The sequence below is a fragment of the Coregonus clupeaformis genome, chromosome 7, assembly GCF_020615455.1.
Source record: "Coregonus clupeaformis isolate EN_2021a chromosome 7, ASM2061545v1, whole genome shotgun sequence".
Taxonomy (NCBI): Eukaryota; Metazoa; Chordata; class Actinopteri; order Salmoniformes; family Salmonidae; genus Coregonus; species Coregonus clupeaformis.
In genome coordinates, this window is record NC_059198.1 from 3,585,006 (window position 1) to 3,602,178 (window position 17,173).

The 17,173-nt window shown below is 44.1% G+C and overlaps 1 protein-coding gene across 1 annotated transcript in view; it reads left to right on the plus strand.

Annotated features, from left to right (window-relative positions):
• The first annotated feature begins 4,815 nt into the window (after positions 1-4,815).
• Positions 4,816-17,173, plus strand: part of LOC121568790 (rho GTPase-activating protein 17) — an 82,968-nt gene continuing 70,610 nt past the window's right edge. Inside the window, 1 exon segment of the mRNA XM_041879216.2 lies at positions 4,816-5,193. Coding sequence (XP_041735150.2) covers positions 5,141-5,193 — 53 coding nt within the window. The 5' untranslated portion in view covers positions 4,816-5,140.

A 17,173-nucleotide genomic window follows, 5' to 3' on the forward strand; every position in this document is an offset into this window, starting at 1 on the left:
GGTGGGGTGAAGTGAAGTGAAGGAGGAGGGTGAAGATAGCAGAGGGGGGTGGAGGTGAAGGGCGGAGGTGGGGTGAAGTGAAGTGAAGGAGGAGGGTGAAGATAGCAGAGGGGGGTGGAGGTGAGGGGGGAGGTGGGGTGAAGATAGCAGAGGGGGGTGGAGGTGAGGGGCGGAGGTGGGGTGAAGATAGCAGAGGGGGGTGGAGGTGAGGGGCGGAGGTGGGGTGAAGACAAGGAGGGGTTGTTTTGATCTCTTGCAGACAAGTGGAGTTGATAAGTTATTTTCTTGGAATGGTCCAGATAGCTAGTCAGTGAAATGCTCACAGATCATCAAACGATGGGACAAAATAAAAGAAATGTTCAGATATGGTTCGCTTACATGATTACCGTTTAATATAATACCGCATATTGACTTTTGGTTTAACTTCAAACATACTTGTCAGCACTTTGTATCGAGAAAGAAATGCAAGAAATCAATAAAAAAAGATTTCCCCATGACTGTTATTATGAATAGTATTATGAATACTAGTTGTGAAATGAATAGCTTACATTTCAATATACGGTATGCAGTTAGAATACAGGGACAGAAACCATGCTTCTGCCTAAAATACAATATATGTACAGTATGTAGGCTATGTGGGACATTTTAAATATATCTACATAATAATCAGAATAACATATTACGATGACAATCTTATACATCTGGAGGTTTTCCTGGTCATGTCACCGGGTTAGTAAAAACTCCTGGCCCTATTCATATGCCATCAACTAATGTTCATCCTACTTTTGAATACAAGGTCAGAAAATATAAACCTCTACAGTACACCACCACATACCATACATTATAATATTATGCCCTAAATAAAAGTCAGGTGAGAAACACCATTTTCTGGGAAACAGCAAGGACCAAAACAATGGATATAGTGTTGGCTCAATGTTAAATGGTCTAATCATTTGACATTGATATTAACCTCATAACTTGTTGATCTTTCCGATACTTGTTTGTCTTTCCGTCTTGTACTGTATTGAATGTAATGACGAAATATGTAATCTTAGGCACAAATATTTCACTACCTAGGAAGGTGAATTTAAAGTGATAGGATGAACATTTTCCACCACACATCAAGAATGTGACTTGAGTCTGAGGAGTCTTTTCATTCATGAAGTGCATTTTGTCCTTCAATTAGACTGTAAGAATGGAAACAGCTTTGATAAAAATGAAATCATTTAAAAGTCAAATGTTTCAAACATATTTCTATGAAACTGTGGGTACGTCTTCAAAAAACCATTTCAACAACTCAAAAAATAAATGAATTCATTCAAGATATTCTAACATAGCAGTCAAACTTAAAGGGATAGTTCAGCAATTTGACATATTTAGATATTTCTTTCCTTTCCTTGAAAGCAGTATATGGACAAGGAGCCAGTTCAAATAATTACCAACCTTAGCATTTTGGGATCAATTTCCCATCTCCCCCGTTTAGCATGTTTTAAAAGGAACTATATGTAGAAACTTTCATCCTATAACTTGAAATTCACCCTCCTAGGTAGTGAAATGTTTGTGCCTAAGATTACATATTTCATCATCACACTCAATACACTACATTTACATTTACATTTACGTCATTTAGCAGACGCTCTTATCCAGAGCGACTTACAAATTGACAACTCCCCCACCAAGACAGAAATACAAACAAGTATCAGAAGACCAACAAATAATGAGGTTAATATCAATGTTGAACGATTAGACCATTTAACATTAAGCCAATATGTAACATTTCCACCTGCAACTCAGTGTCTTACGTCAGAACTGATCGGTTGAGTGCCGAACATCGTGTGGGAGTGACACCATTTGACGTAAGACAATGCCTGCAACTAGCACCAATTGCCAATTACATACCAGTAGTAGCAAAGGAATAGAAGTCCATGAGAATAAAACATAATTTTTAGAATGTTTTCACCATAGCATTCAGCATTTTTTTGTCACTAGACTGCTTTCAAAGTATGTAAACAAATATCATAATATGTAAAATGGCAGAACTATCCCTTTAAAATAAACTATCCTATTGAAGGAAGACATTAAATTCTATTACAAATAAATAAATACCTGAAATAACTACAAACTTCCTGATTCATACTTAAATTACCAGTATTCATTGATTTATCTGACAATTAATCTTTAATTTAACAGGTAAATTGACGGATATACCTTTACCTGACCAGCACCTGTGGAGTTTGCCTCTTGTATAGTAACAGTACTTATTGGCTACTATAAGGCTGAAGAGCCCCACCGCTTGAACATGACCCCTGCTCAGAAATACCAGGAGCCTGTCTGATAGGGGAACGTTAATAGTTAACTGGCACTTTGGGCTCCAATGGAAATTAATAGTCTAGCTCTGTTATTATGGAGTTATCACTTAATTGATTGAATGAAAACTCATATCCAAACAGTAAAGAAGAGTGATGCGTTGTATTTCTTTGGACATTTCTAGGTATTTTTCTTCAATCTGAAGTAGACCCACAGGTTGCTTACAAGACCCAGAAGTCAACTGTGCCACTAGCTGTCATTCAACACCACCAAAAGGTGGAGCTCTATTTTATAGTCCTAGACTAGACATTTTAGTAGGCTATACCCTCTTTAATAGAGACAAGTACCACATCATATTCCTGAGTTTGTCTTGTGTGCGAACCACCCTCTTCACTTACTGAACTGTTCATTGCTTTTTATGAATCAACCTAAACTACTATTTATGTTTTTTAAACTGGTTTCGTCAGCCAAGTAGGCCTACCACATCAATGACCATCTAATTATAGAGCTGAAGCAAAAATAGCAATCATGTGTCAGACTAAACCAGACAATTACACACCTGATTTTGTTCAAACAATCTTGAAAGGGAGTGCAAATCAAAGAGATTATGGACTGTCAGTGGATTATCCTCACTAGCGGTTTCAATCTGTAAATCTTTTTACTAGATAAGATTGTGGATGAGATACACCACACACCCATACCACATCATGAAGAGAGGAGTGGGGGGAGGACCACATAGGGTCAGTTATAATAAATAACATTAAATCAAATAAAAGTTTATTGGTCCCATACACAGATTTGAAGATGTTATCGTGGGTGCAGCGAAATGCTTCTGTTCCTAGCTCCAGCAGTGCAGTAATAACTAACAATTTAAAAAATAGTTGTATAATAAAATAAAATAAAATAAAATAAAATAACAATAAATAACAATACAAATATAATCCAAAAAGGAAAAACAAGGGGAAAAACAAGACATCAGAAATATCAGAGCGAGCAATGTCAGAGTCCGGAATAAAAATATATGGTGTGAATAGACAGTATGGACAGTATATGAATAAGAAAGGTGTGTACAGCAGTAGTTATATAGGATGAGCCTTGACTAGAATACAGTATATGAATAAAGGGGCAAAACAGTATATAAACATTATTAAAGGGACCAGTGTTCAATGACTCTATGAGTATAGTGCAGCAGTCTCTAAGGTGCAGTGGTCTAAGGCACTGCATCGCAGTGCTAACTGTGCCACTAGAGATCCTGGTTCGAATCCAGGCTCTGTCGCAGCCGGCCGCGACCGGGAGACTCATGGGCGGCGCACAATTGGCCCAGCGTCGTCCAGGGTAGGGGAGGGAATGGCCGGCAGGGATGTAGCTCAGTTGATAGAGCATGGCGTTTGCAACGCCAGGGTTGTGGGTTTGATTCCCACGGGGGGCCAGTATAAAAAAAAAAAAAATGTATTCACTAACTGTAAGTCGCTCTGGATAAGAGCGTCTGCTAAATGACTAAAATATAAATGTAAAAAATGTTGAGTACCTGGTGGTAGTCGGTTAGTGACAGTGTCCTAAGGGGCTAAGTCCCCCACAATGTGGAAATACATGATTCATATCATTTTCTGTATATTGCAGTGCTTTTAAAATACAAACGTATGCATATGGGCATGCTATGTTTCTTGTCAAAGTCAATGAAGACATGTGCACATTCCACACTCTCATTCTGTGAGAAAGCATGTTATGCATGTCATGCAAATGGCCACAAGGTGGCAGCAGAACACTGGAAATGACAGCAGACATTGAAGGCTCCAGGTATTACCCCCAAGCACAGGTCTAGTATCAGCTCACTCTACCTACCTCAATCCATACAACTGATCAATGACCGGTGGAAATCAAGGAAGTTGTTCACATCAAGGAATTTGTTAGACTTATACATACCTACTATTAACAGTAATTAAAGTTCAGTCACCATGTGGCATTCATATCACTGCACTGTAATAATCAATTTGTTGTAACATAACATTGTAAAATCATTATCATAACATTGTAATAACATATTGCATGGCCATAGCGCTCTTTATTTAATGAATTGAGAGTATGATTTTGTAAGCCTGACTGCCTAGTCACTCATTAGAAACAACACTGTTTTCATCATGTTGAGAACATCCCTGGGTTGCCATAATGGCAATACCATTTTCAAAAAGCAAAAATGTACAGAGAGAAATAGTTTCACTGACCGCTAGCTACTGTATTGTAAGCCTATTATGTGCTGCTGTTGAATCAAATAGGTGGATAAGCCCCTTTAAACCTATAGTAAACAGTTGTGTGATAGGTAGAAAGCCATTAATGCATCTCAAACAATCTGCTTTACACACTCTTTTGTCATTTTTTTCATACTCATAATAGTCCATTATAAGTGTGTCACTTCGAAAGGGTTGTTTTACCAAGGTATCACATGCCACTCACTAGTAGGCAATGTAGGCTAGCCTACAGTAGAGAAGTGAATTGCACTTCCTCCTTTTACACGCCACTGTTCAACACAGTATTTGGATTATAGGAGTAGCCCACAAAGTGAAAATGGAAAGAGCGAAAACTGAACGGGGTTGTGTCCTGTAATTGCCTATTCACTTTGTCAGAGGAAAAAACATTGCGGGGAATGACAATCGATTCTTATTAGAACGCTCCAACAACACCTATGCAGTAGCGAGCAGCAGAGTAATCGTAACATTTTCAGCAATACAATGGCAGCGACGTAGATCAACTTTTGGACTTGCTTTCTAAAAGGATCCTAGGGGGGGCCTTGCAACTTCTTGAAACTTGTTGGTTACGGTGGAACAAGGACGCAAACATGAAGAAACAGTTTAATCGCATGAAACAGCTCGCCAACCAAACAGTTGGAAGGTAGGCGAAGTATTTAGGATAAATAAAAGTGTAGCCTACTATTATTTAGTGGGCTCAAGTCTGCATTTCCTTTTGCTGTGTTGCAGTCGTTTCTGTCATATATTTAGTCGGTAGTGTTACATTGTAGTTAGGCTACATTGTAGTTACATTGTAGCTTTGTAGTTACAGTGTAGCCGCTGAGACGGGGTTGGCAGCTGTAATTGTCGTGGCATGACCAAACTGTCACTAACCATGTTATGATACATATCTCCCCATCACAAATCGTTTCCTGACCATAGCCAGCCTTTGTGATTTTTATCTCATCTCAGTGGGCTTTGTCATAAGTGTTGTGCCACATGAGTGCTCAAGAATGTGTTGATAACAATTAAATGTGATAATATAAGAAAGACATGCCTAACATAATAACTTTTATAATGAATAACTTTTGTAGTGAATGCATGAACATGTCATCAAAAAAGGTTATAGTCACAACCTGATGGGGATATAATGTCTGAATGGTTTGCCTGACAAATGTTAACTTCTTACAGGTAGACTACATGCATCATGCATAGATTGGCCTACATTATTGTGTTATGCTTTATGAGTGGTGAAGCAACAATGTGGTGTGGGAAGAAAGTAAAAATTGTGGTCTAACTAGTTCACCAGTAACCATGATGTAATTCCTGTATTGTGGACAACCTGCCTTGTATATAGCTAGAGTGCTAAGATGGAAAAACACTGACTGCTATATGTTTATAGCCAACTCCCATGTAAAGGGGAATCCCAATCCATCCATCCATCCATCCAACCAGGCACTGTGCAGCCCCCATCCCAGACTGCCTCCTCACTGACCTCTGACCCTACAGGGGTTGCCCTCAGGTGCTCAACATCACTGTTGTCCCTCAGTCTCTGCTGATGTCCACTGAGCTAACATCACTGTTGTCCCTCAGTCGCTGCTGATGTCCACTGAGCTAACATCACTGTTGTCCCTCAGTCTCTGCTGATGTCCACTGAGCTAACATCACTGATGTCCCTCAGTCTCTGCTGATGTCCACTGAGCTAACACCACTGTTGTCCCTCAGCCTCTGTTGATGTCCACTGAGCTAACATCACTGTTGTCCCTCAGTCTCTGTTGATGTCCACTGAGCTAACACCACTGTTGTCCCTCAGCCTCTGTTGATGTCCACTGAGCTAACACCACTGTTGTCCCTCAGTCTAAGCAGATGTCCACTGAGCTAACACCACTGTTGTCCCTCAGTCTAAGCAGATGTCCTCTGAGCTACAGTATTATCACATTAGGATTGTCTATTGACCATAAGTACTGCACACTATATACTCCAGTAGTATATCCTCTGGAATAACTATTAAAGCTCTAATGGATGAGTGCTTCACAGTGGTAGCTTATAGTGCACATGTGTAAAACTCATTCCACGAAGGGCTGCAGGTTTTCACTCTTCCCTTGTACTTGATTGATGAATTAAGGTCCCTGATTAGTAAGGAACTCCCCTCAGCTGGTTGTCTAGGTCTTAATTGAAAGGAAAAAACAAAAAACAAAAACCAGCAGACACTAGGCCCTCTTTGGAATGAGTTTGACAACCCCTGCTATAGTGGATGATGGGGGTTACATTGCCCCTCATAATGTAAAGTGTTATATAAATACAATCCATTATCATTAAGCCTATTATTATCATTAGCAATAGAATAACTTTCCCCTGTCTGTAATAGTCATTACAGTTTAAGTTGGAGGCCTTGATTGCCTATCCAGTCTTTTCCATTCAATTGGACATAGCTGTAAACACAGCTGGGCAGGCTGACAGCTAGAGAGGTTGCATCCCAAATGGCACCCTATTCCATTTATAGAACGGCCCCATATGGCTCTGATCAAAAGTAGTGTACTATAAGATTACTTTATTGGTCAATTATACACACGGTCCAACCGAAACTTGACTTCCGCCTTTAACCCAACCCCTCCAAAAGAGACACATACAGTGGGGAGAACAAGTATTTGATACACTGCCGATTCTGCAGGTTTTCCTACTTACAAAGCATGTAGAGGTCTGTAATTTTTATCATAGGTACACTTCAACTGTGAGAGACGGAATCTAAAACAAAAATCCAGAAAATCACATTGTATGATTTTTAAGTAATTAATTTGCATTTTATTGCATGACATAAGTATTTGATACATCAGAAAAGCAGAACTTAATATTTGGTACAGAAACCTTTGTTTGCAATTACAGAGATCATACGTTTCCTGTAGGTCTTGACCAGGTTTGCACACACTGCAGCAGGGATTTTGGCCCACTCCTCCATACAGACCTTCTCCAGATCCTTCAGGTTTCGGGGCTGTCGCTGGGCAATACGGACATTCAGCTCCCTCCAAAGATTTTCTATTAGGTTCAGGTCTGGAGACTGGCTAGGCCACTCCAGGACCTTGAGATGCTTCTTACGGAGCCACACCTTAGTTGCCCTGGCTGTGTGTTTTGGGTCGTTGTCATGCTGGAAAACCCAGCCACGACCCATCTTCAATGCTCTTACTGAGGGAAGGAGGTTGTTGGCCAAGATCTCGCAATACATGGCCCCATCCATCCTCCCCTCAATACGGTGCAGTCGTCCTGTCCCCTTTGCAGAAAAGCATCCCCAAAGAATGATGTTTCCACCTCCATGCTTCACGGTTGGGATGGTGTTCTTGGGGTTGTACTCATCCTTCTTCTTCCTCCAAACACGGCGAGTGGAGTTTAGACCAAAAAGCTCTATTTTTGTCTCATCAGACCACATGACCTTCTCCCATTCCTCCTCTGGATCATCCAGATGGTCATTGGCAAACTTCAGATGGGCCTGGACATGCGCTGGCTTGAGCAGGGGTACCTTGCGTGCGCTGCAGGATTTTAATCCATGACGGCGTAGTGTGTTACTAATGGTTTTCTTTGAGACTGTGGTCCCAGCTCTCTTCAGGTCATTGACCAGGTCCTGCCGTGTAGTTCTGGGCTGATCGCTCACCTTCCTCATGTTCATTGATGCCCCACGAGGTGAGATCTTGCATGGAGCCCCAGACCGAGGGTGATTGACCGTCATCTTGAACTTCTTCCATTTTCTAATAATTGCGCCTTCTCACCAAGCTTCTCTTGTTGCCTTCTCACCAAGCTGATTGCCTATTGTCCTGTAGCCCATCCCAGCCTTGTGCAGGTCTACAATTTTATCCCTGATGTCCTTACACAGCTCTCTGGTCTTGGCCATTGTGGAGAGGTTGGAGTCTGTTTGATTGAGTGTGTGGACAGGTGTCTTTTATACAGGTAACAAGTTCAAACAGGTGCAGTTAATACAGGTAATGAGTGGAGAACAGGAGGGCTTCTTAAAGAAAAACTAACAGGTCAGTGAGAGCCGGAATTCTTACTGGTTGGTAGGTGATCAAATACTTACTTATGTCATGCAATAAAATGCAAATTAATTACTTAAAAATCATACAATGTGATTTTCTGGATTTTTGTTTTAGATTCCGTCTCTCACAGTTGAAGTGTACCTATGATAAAAATTACAGACCTCTACATGCTTTGTAAGTAGGAAAACCTGCAAAATCGGCAGTGTATCAAATACTTGTTCTCCCCACTGTACATACACAGGTATATACATTCACACATACTGTATATACATACATACATACATACACGCACACACACATACATACATACATACATACAGTGAATAGGCTGCCATTTGGGGGACACAGTGTAGACAGACATGTGCATGCCGCCACCCGCTTTAGGCAGAACTACTCTACACACTCAAATTCCTATGGGACTGCCTGGTAGGCCTACCAAACAAAAGGCTTTTCACAAAAACAGTTGGCTCAACACAGGAGTTGCATGAGGAGTAATTTATGCAGGAGTTTGTTGTGAACTCTGAGTATCTATGAGTATCACAAACTAATATGAATGAACATCTCAAACTAAAAGTAGTTTTGATGAGAATGATAAAGAGAAACAGTTTGATCAATGCAGAAAAGTATGTATTACGCATGAACACATACCTACAGGTAATATAGTGACTAGGGAAACAAAACTCAAAGTAATACTAATACATTTAACCCTAACTTTTTGCAGAAAATACAAATAATTTTTTCAGGATTTGATGGTGACTATGTGGAGGGTGGTGTACTGATGGTGTACTGATTCATATAAATCTCCCACTGTATGTCACCACCCTGGTGATGAGGGCCTCTCTGTCTGTTTCCGGAAAGGACAGGTGGGCTAAAGTCTGTACCAGTAATACTGTATTGGTAGTCAAAGCTAGTGTAGTAGAGTGTTTATTTAAGTAATCATTTGGAGGATATATTGCCACGGTTTGGAGGATATATTGGCACGGGTAGGGCCGGCAAACTGTGCCATATATCCTTTTATTACAACGTGTTACCAACATATTAAAATGATGATTGACATAGTTTAATAAAAAAAACATTATTTTGATGAATTTATTCATACTATTTCATCCTTCCATAAGATATAGTCCCGACACAAATCTAAGGTTGCTACCCAATCCGGCTGGTCATTCGTTCAATCGGTTCGGTTGCCAGAGACGCGACCCAGTCGTTAAATCTTTTTGTTCTGTATCTATGGACCCAGTCATTCATTCTAAATGTTCCATTGCCATACTGGCTGGTAACGTTCTTATCCCTTGCTTGCTAGCTTGCCAACTACGGCTAACTTACAGTCACGTCAAACAGTACAGCCAGAATAACAGCAAAGTAACTCCATTTGCGTTTATTTAAGCTGTTTTCTAGTGACATTTATTTGGATACATCAATAACAATGAGCTAATGATGCACGATTTCGCCTGGCATAGAACATGTGCTCTCTTGTCAGGACACTGTTGTTCAGAGGAGCTAGCCAACAACACAGCTAACACAATCACTTCAAACTGAAGCTGGAAAGACTGCAAACTAGCTGCATTTCGTTTAGTTTTACCTGTTTTCTATTGATATTTCTTTGTATATATCCATAAAAATGATGCCAGCTGATTCTTGATTTCGACCGGCTGAGAAACGCTGCCTGTCTATCTCATCCCGACTCCCGACACGTTCTTTACTGTGGGACAACTGGAGATTGAATTTCAATATTGAATCAATGTTGCAAATGTCGGAGAGACAGACGGCAAGGTTTATACAAATCTCCGGTGTTGAAAACTAAATGTTAGTCTAAAAGAAATGGGAGATAATGTCTAGATGCTTTTTATAGTGGAGATCAAGTTTATACATTGCCTGGCTGGGTTGATGAGACAGTGGAATAGACACCTGCTGGAATGCAGTTTTAACCAATCAGCATCCAGGATTAGACCCACCCTTTGTATAATGTCATTCTGGCTAGTCATTCTGTTCTGGTACTGTAGTTATAAAGCTAGTCATTCTGTTCTGTTCTGGTACTGTAGTTATAAAGCTAGTCATTCTGTTCTGGTACTGTAGTTATAAAGCTAGTCATTCTGTTCTGGTACTGTAGTTATAAAGCTAGTCATACTGTTCTGGTACTGTAGTTATAAAGCTAGTCATTCTGTTCTGTTCTGGTACTGTAGTTATAAAGCTAGTCATTCTGTTCTGGTACTGTAGTTATAAAGCTAGTCATTCTGTTCTGGTACTGTAGTTATAAAGCTAGTCATTCTGTTCTGGTACTGTAGTTATAAAGCTAGTCATACTGTTCTGTTCTGGTACTGTAGTTATAAAGCTAGTCATACTGTTCTGGTACTGTAGTTATAAAGCTAGTCATTATGTTCTGTTCTGGTACTGTAGTTAAAAAGCTAGTCATTCTGTTCTGGTACTATAGTTATAAAGCTAGTCATTCTGTTCTGGTACTGTAGTTATAAAGCTAGTCATTCTGTTCTGTTCTGGTACTGTACTTAAAAAGCTAGTCATTCTGTTCTGGTACTGTAGTTATAAAGCTAGTCATTCTGTTCTGGTACTGTAGTTATAAAGCTAGTCATTCTGTTCTGGTACTTTAGTTATAAAGCTAGTCATACTGTTCTGTTCTGGTACTGTAGTTATAAAGCTAGTCATTCTGTTCTGGTACTGTAGTTATAAAGCTAGTCATTCTGTTCTGGTACTGTAGTTTTAAAGCTAGTCATACTGTTCTGTTCTGGTACTGTAGTTATAAAGCTAGTCATTCTGTTCTGGTACTGTAGTTATTAAGCTAGTCATTCTGTTCTGTTCTGGTACTGTAGTTATAAAGCTAGTCATTCTGTTCTGGTACTGTAGTTATAAAGCTAGTCATACTGTTCTGGTACTGTAGTTATAAAGCTAGTCATTCTGTTCTGGTACTGTAGTTATAAAGCTAGTCATTCTGTTCTGTTCTGGTACTGTAGTTATAAAGCTAGTCATTCTGTTCTGTTCTGGTACTGTAGTTATAAAGCTAGTCATTCTGTTCTGGTACTGTAGTTATAAAGCTAGTCATTCTGTTCTGGTACTGTAGTTATAAAGCTAGTCATACTGTTCTGGTACTGTAGTTATAAAGCTAGTCATACTGTTCTGGTACTGTAGTTATAAAGCTAGTCATACTGTTCTGGTACTGTAGTTATAAAGCTAGTCATACTGTTCTGGTACTATAGTTATAAAGCTAGTCATTCTGTTCTGTTCTGGTACTGTAGTTATAAAGCTAGTCATACTGTTCTGGTACTGTAGTTATAAAGCTAGTCATACTGTTCTGGTACTATAGTTATAAAGCTAGTCATACTGTTCTGTTCTGGTACTGTAGTTATAAAGCTAGTCATTCTGTTCTGGTACTGTAGTTATAAAGCTAGTCATACTGTTCTGTTCTGGTACTGTAGTTATAAAGCTAGTCATTCTGTTCTGGTACTGTAGTTTTAAAGCTAGTCATTCTGTTCTGTTCTGGTACTGTAGTTATAAAGCTAGTCATTCTGTTCTGGTACTGTAGTTATAAAGCTAGTCATTCTGTTCTGTTCTGGTACTGTAGTTATAAAGCTAGTCATTCTGTTCTGGTACTATAGTTCTAAAGCTAGTCATTCTGTTCTGGTACTGTAGTTATAAAGCTAGTCATTCTGTTCTGTTCTGGTACTGTAGTTATAAAGCTAGTCATTCTGTTGTGGTACTGTAGTTATAAAGCTAGTCATTCTGTTCTGGTACTGTAGTTATAAAGCTAGTCATTCTGTTCTATTCTGGTACTGTAGTTATAAAGCTAGTCATATTCATACAGTACAGGTATGGTACTACTAGGCTACAGGTGTTTATTGAGAGGCCAGACTGGGGGGGGTTGGAGGATAGGTTTAAAACTAGACATTCCCATAGTCCATTGCTGTAGCATGGGTCGGCAACAGGCGGCTCGCGGGCCAAAACCGGCCTGCGAGTGATTCATTTAATTTAATTTTAGTTTTGGGTCAAAAAAGGAATTCAGCTTAAAATGTGTTTAAATTAGGAAATATGTTCCTAAAAGACTTATGTAATGTAATTCAAGGTATGAAATTATTGTTTAAAAAATCAGCCCGTGGCTGAATCTAGTTGTCACGGTTTCGGCCGAGGCTGCCTCTCTCCCTTGTTCGGGCAGGTTTCGGCGTTCGTCGCCTCCGGAATTCTAGCTGCCACCGCTGTATGTTTCATGTTCGTTTGCTTTTGTCTGTTTGTTTCCACACCTGTTTCTGTTTTGGCGTAATTAGTGTCCTATAAGTTTCTCGTTGTGTTTGTCTAGTGTTGTGTGTAATTATTTTCCGTCAGTTGTGTGTATTGCTCGGTTGAGCTTCTCTCCACTACGCTGGAGTATTATCGCACCTGTTTGTGCGCGGTTACATTTTGTCGCACCTGTTTGTGCGCGGTTACATTTTGTCGCACCTGTTTGTGCGCTGTTTCTTTTCGCCGTTGTGCGTAATTTTCGCCTTCGGGCCAAGTTGTCCTTTTTGCCTATGTATGGGCAGTAATACAAGAGATTGGAATATCGTTCTGAGTCCTGCGTTTGATTCCACCATTACACCTACAGCACGCCCTGACAGAATTACACACCATCTATGGAATCAGCAGGAGCCGAAGCAGCCCAGACGAGACTGGAGGCCCAGGTTCGGGACCAACAAGATCAGCTCCTGCAGATGGGGACCGCCCTGCAGGAGGTGATTTCCACCCTCCGAGGCTGGGGTACGCCTCCACCGCCTCCCGCCCTGCCAGCACCATCGGCCAGCCCGCCCATTCCAGCGCCGGAACCTCGAGGAGTCCGACTATCTCTCCCGAGGGCCTACGACGGAACCGCGGCTGGGTGTCAGGGATTCCTACTCCAGGTGGAGCTATACCTGGCCACAGTGCACCCGGCACCTTCAGGGCATGAGAGCGTGTCCGCCCTGATCTCCTGCCTGGCCGGAAAGCGTTGGAGTGGGCCAACGCGGAGTGGAGGAAGATCGACGCCACGACGATTACTTACAACGAGTTCTCCCGCCGCTTCAGGGCGGTGTTTGACCATCCCCCGGAGGGGAAAGCGGCGGGGAGCGTCTGGTCTTCCTCCGGCAGGGGAGGAGAAGTGCCCAGGAATTCGCGCTCGAATTCCGTACTCTAGCGGCAGATGCAGGGTGGAATGATCGGGCCCTCATCGATCTATACAGATGTAGCCTACGAGAGGACGTCCGTCGGGAGCTGGCTTGTAGGGACACCAGCCTCTCTTTCGACCAGCTGGTTGACATGTCCATCAGGCTGGATAACCTACTGGCTACCCGCGGACGTCCTGCGGAGGGTCCGTCCATTTCACCCTCCAGCGCCTCCGAGCCGTGTCCTATGGAGCTCAAGGGGCGCTGGCGCTAGAGAGAGGAGGAGTCGGCAGGCTAGGGGGTCCATCCACTGCACCAACTGTGGTCGGGGAGGACACACCGCGGCTAGGTGCTGGGGATGGCCTCCTAGGGGAGATGACGACAGGTCCCGCACTGGGGATTCCCTCCAGGTGAGTAGGCGCCCCACTCACCCAGAGCTCACTGTTGCCCATTTTTGTATGCCTGTACGTTTTCCACAGGTAGCACCTCATTCCCAGCATAAGGCGCTGGTAGATTCAGGCGCGGCTGGGAATTTTATTGATAAAAAGTTTTGTTTAGCGTTAGGGATTCCCCTCATTCCTGTTGATGTTCCTTTTCCCGTTCACGCCCTAGATAGTCGTCCGTTGGGTACGGGCTTAATCAGGGAGGTCACGGCGCCACTTAGGATGTGTGCGCAGGGGGATCATCAGGAGATGATTCAGCTGTTCCTGATTGACTCTCCTGCGTATCCGGTGGTGCTGGGCATGCCCTGGTTGAGTACCCATAACCCAGCTATTTCGTGGCGGGAGAGGGCTCTGATGGAGTGGTCTGCTCAGTGTGTGGGTAGATGTTTGGGCGTTTCCGTAGGGGCTACCTCGGTGGAGAGTCCAAACCAGGTGCCCGCATTGCACGTTCCACCTGAGTATGGGGATTTGGCTATTGCGTTTAGTAAGGCGAGGCGACGCGGTTGCCACCCCATAGGCAGGGAGATTGTGCGATAGACCTCCAGGCAGGAGCTGCGCTCCCACGGAGCCATGTGTATCCTCTGTCTCAGGAGGAGAAGAAAGCTATGGAGATTTACATAGACGAATCGCTGAGACAAGGATACATACGGCCTTCCACTTCCCCTGCGTCCTCGAGTTTATTTTTCGTGAAGAAAAAGGATGGTGGTTTGCGCCCGTGCATCGATTACCGTGGTCTCAATCAGATTACGGTGAAGTATAGTTATCCACTCCCGCTGATTGCGACCATGACTGAGTCGTTGCATGGGGCGCGTTTCTTCACGAAATTAGATCTCAGGAGCGCGTACAACTTGGTGCGCATCAGGGAGGGTGATGAATGGAAAACAGCCTTTAGTACCACCTCGGGCCATTACGAGTATCTGGTCATGCCATACGGGTTGATGAACGCTCCGTCAGTTTTCCAATCATTTGTGGATGAGATCTTCAGGGACATGCAGGGGCAGGGGGTGGTGGTGTACATTGATGACATTCTCGTGTACTCACCTACCCGTGTCGAGCATGTGGCCCTGGTGCGTAGAGTGTTGCGGAGGCTGGTGGAGCACGACCTGTATGTGAAGGCAGAGAAGTGTCTGTTTTTCCAGGAGTCGGTCTCCTTTTTGGGTTATCAGTTGTCTGCGTCAGGGGTGAAGATGGAGGTAGACCGGGTGTCGGCCGTGCGTAATTGGCAAACACCAACCACTGTGAAGGAGGTGCAGCAGTTTTTGGGGTTTGCAAATTACTACAGGAGGTTTATCCGGGGTTTTGGACAGGTGGCAGCTCCCATCACGTCTCTGTTGATGGGGGGTCCGGTGCGTCTGCAGTGGTCGGCCGAGGCGGACAGGGCGTTTGGGAGGCTGAAGGACCTGTTTACCTCGGCCCCGGTGCTGGCGCATCTGGATCCCTCTTTGCCGTTCCAGGTAGAGGTGGACGCGTCGGAGGCCGGTTTAGGAGCCGTGCTTTCACAACGGTCTGGCGCGCCACCTAAACTCCGCCCCTGTGCTTTTTATTCTAAGAAGCTCAGTCCGGCGGAGCGGAACTATGACGTAGGGGACAGGGAGCTGTTAGCCGTGGTACAGGCTCTAAAGGTGTGGAGGCACTGGCTTGAGGGGGCTCAACACCCTTTCCTCATTTTGACGGACCACCGTAACCTGGAGTACATCCGGGCGGCGGGAGGCTGAACCCTCGCCAGGCAAGATGGAGTATGTTCTTGACCAGGTTTACTTTTAAGATCACGTACATCCCTGGGTCACAGAATGGCAAGGCAGATGCGCTGTCTCGGCGGTATGACACGGAGGAGAGGTCCGTGGAGCCCACTCCCATACTGCCTGAGTCGTGTCTGGTGGCACCGGTAGTGTGGGAGGTCGATGCTGAACTCGAGCGGGCGTTACGCACCGACCCTAGTCCACCACAGTGCCCGGAGGGTCGGAGGTACGTTCCGCTCGAGGTTCGGGATCGATTGATCTATTGGGCTCACACGTCACCCTCCTCTGGACATCCGGGTATCGGCCGGACAGTGCACTGTCTTAGTGCCAAGTACTGGTGGCCCACGTTGGCAAGGGATGTGAGGGTTTATGTTTCCTCCTGCTCGGTGTGCGCCCAGTGTAAGGCGCCTAGACATCTACCTAGGGGTAAGTTGCTACCCCTGCCCGTTCCACAACGACCATGGTCCCACCTCTCCGTGGACTTTATAACAGACCTTCCCCTCTCCCAAGGGAATACTACCATCCTGGTCGTTGTGGACCGGTTCTCTAAGGCCTGTCGTTTGCTCCCCATGCCGGGTCTTCCTACTGCCCTACAAACTGCCGAGGCACTGTTTACCCATGTGTTCCGGCACTACGGGGTACCCGAGGACATTGTGGCTGATCGGGGTCCCCAATTCACCTCCAGAGTCTGGAGAGCGTTTATGGAGCGGTTGGGGGTCTCGGTGAGCCTCACCTCGGGTTACCACCCGGAGAGTAATGGGCAGGTGGAACGCGTAAACCAGGATGTGGGTAGGTTTCTCAGAACATACTGCCAGGACCGGCCGGAGGAGTGGTCAAGGTACGTTCCCTGGGCCGAGATGGCCCAGAATTCCCTACGCCATTCCTCCACTAACCTAACTCCATTTCAATGTGTGTTAGGTTACCAGCCGGTTCTGGCACCCTGGCAGCAGAGCCAGATCGAGGCTCCTGCGGTGGATGAGTGGGCGCGGGCGCTCGGAGGAGACTTGGAACGCTGCACACGTCCACCTGCAGCGGGCCCTCCGACGTCAGAAGGCGGCGCTGATCTCCACCGCAGTGAGGCACCGGTGTACGCACCTGGTGATCGAGTCTGGCTCTCTACCAGAAACCTGCCCCTCCGCCTGCCCTGTCGGAAACTGGGTCGGCGGTTTGTAGGGCCATTTAAAGTCCTGAGAAGGTTGAACGAGGTATGTTATAGATTACAGCTACCTGTGGAGTATAAGTGTATTAACCCCTCGTTCCATGTGTCCCTTCTCAGGCCGGTGGTAGCGGGCCCACTCCAAGAAAATGAGATCTTGGAGA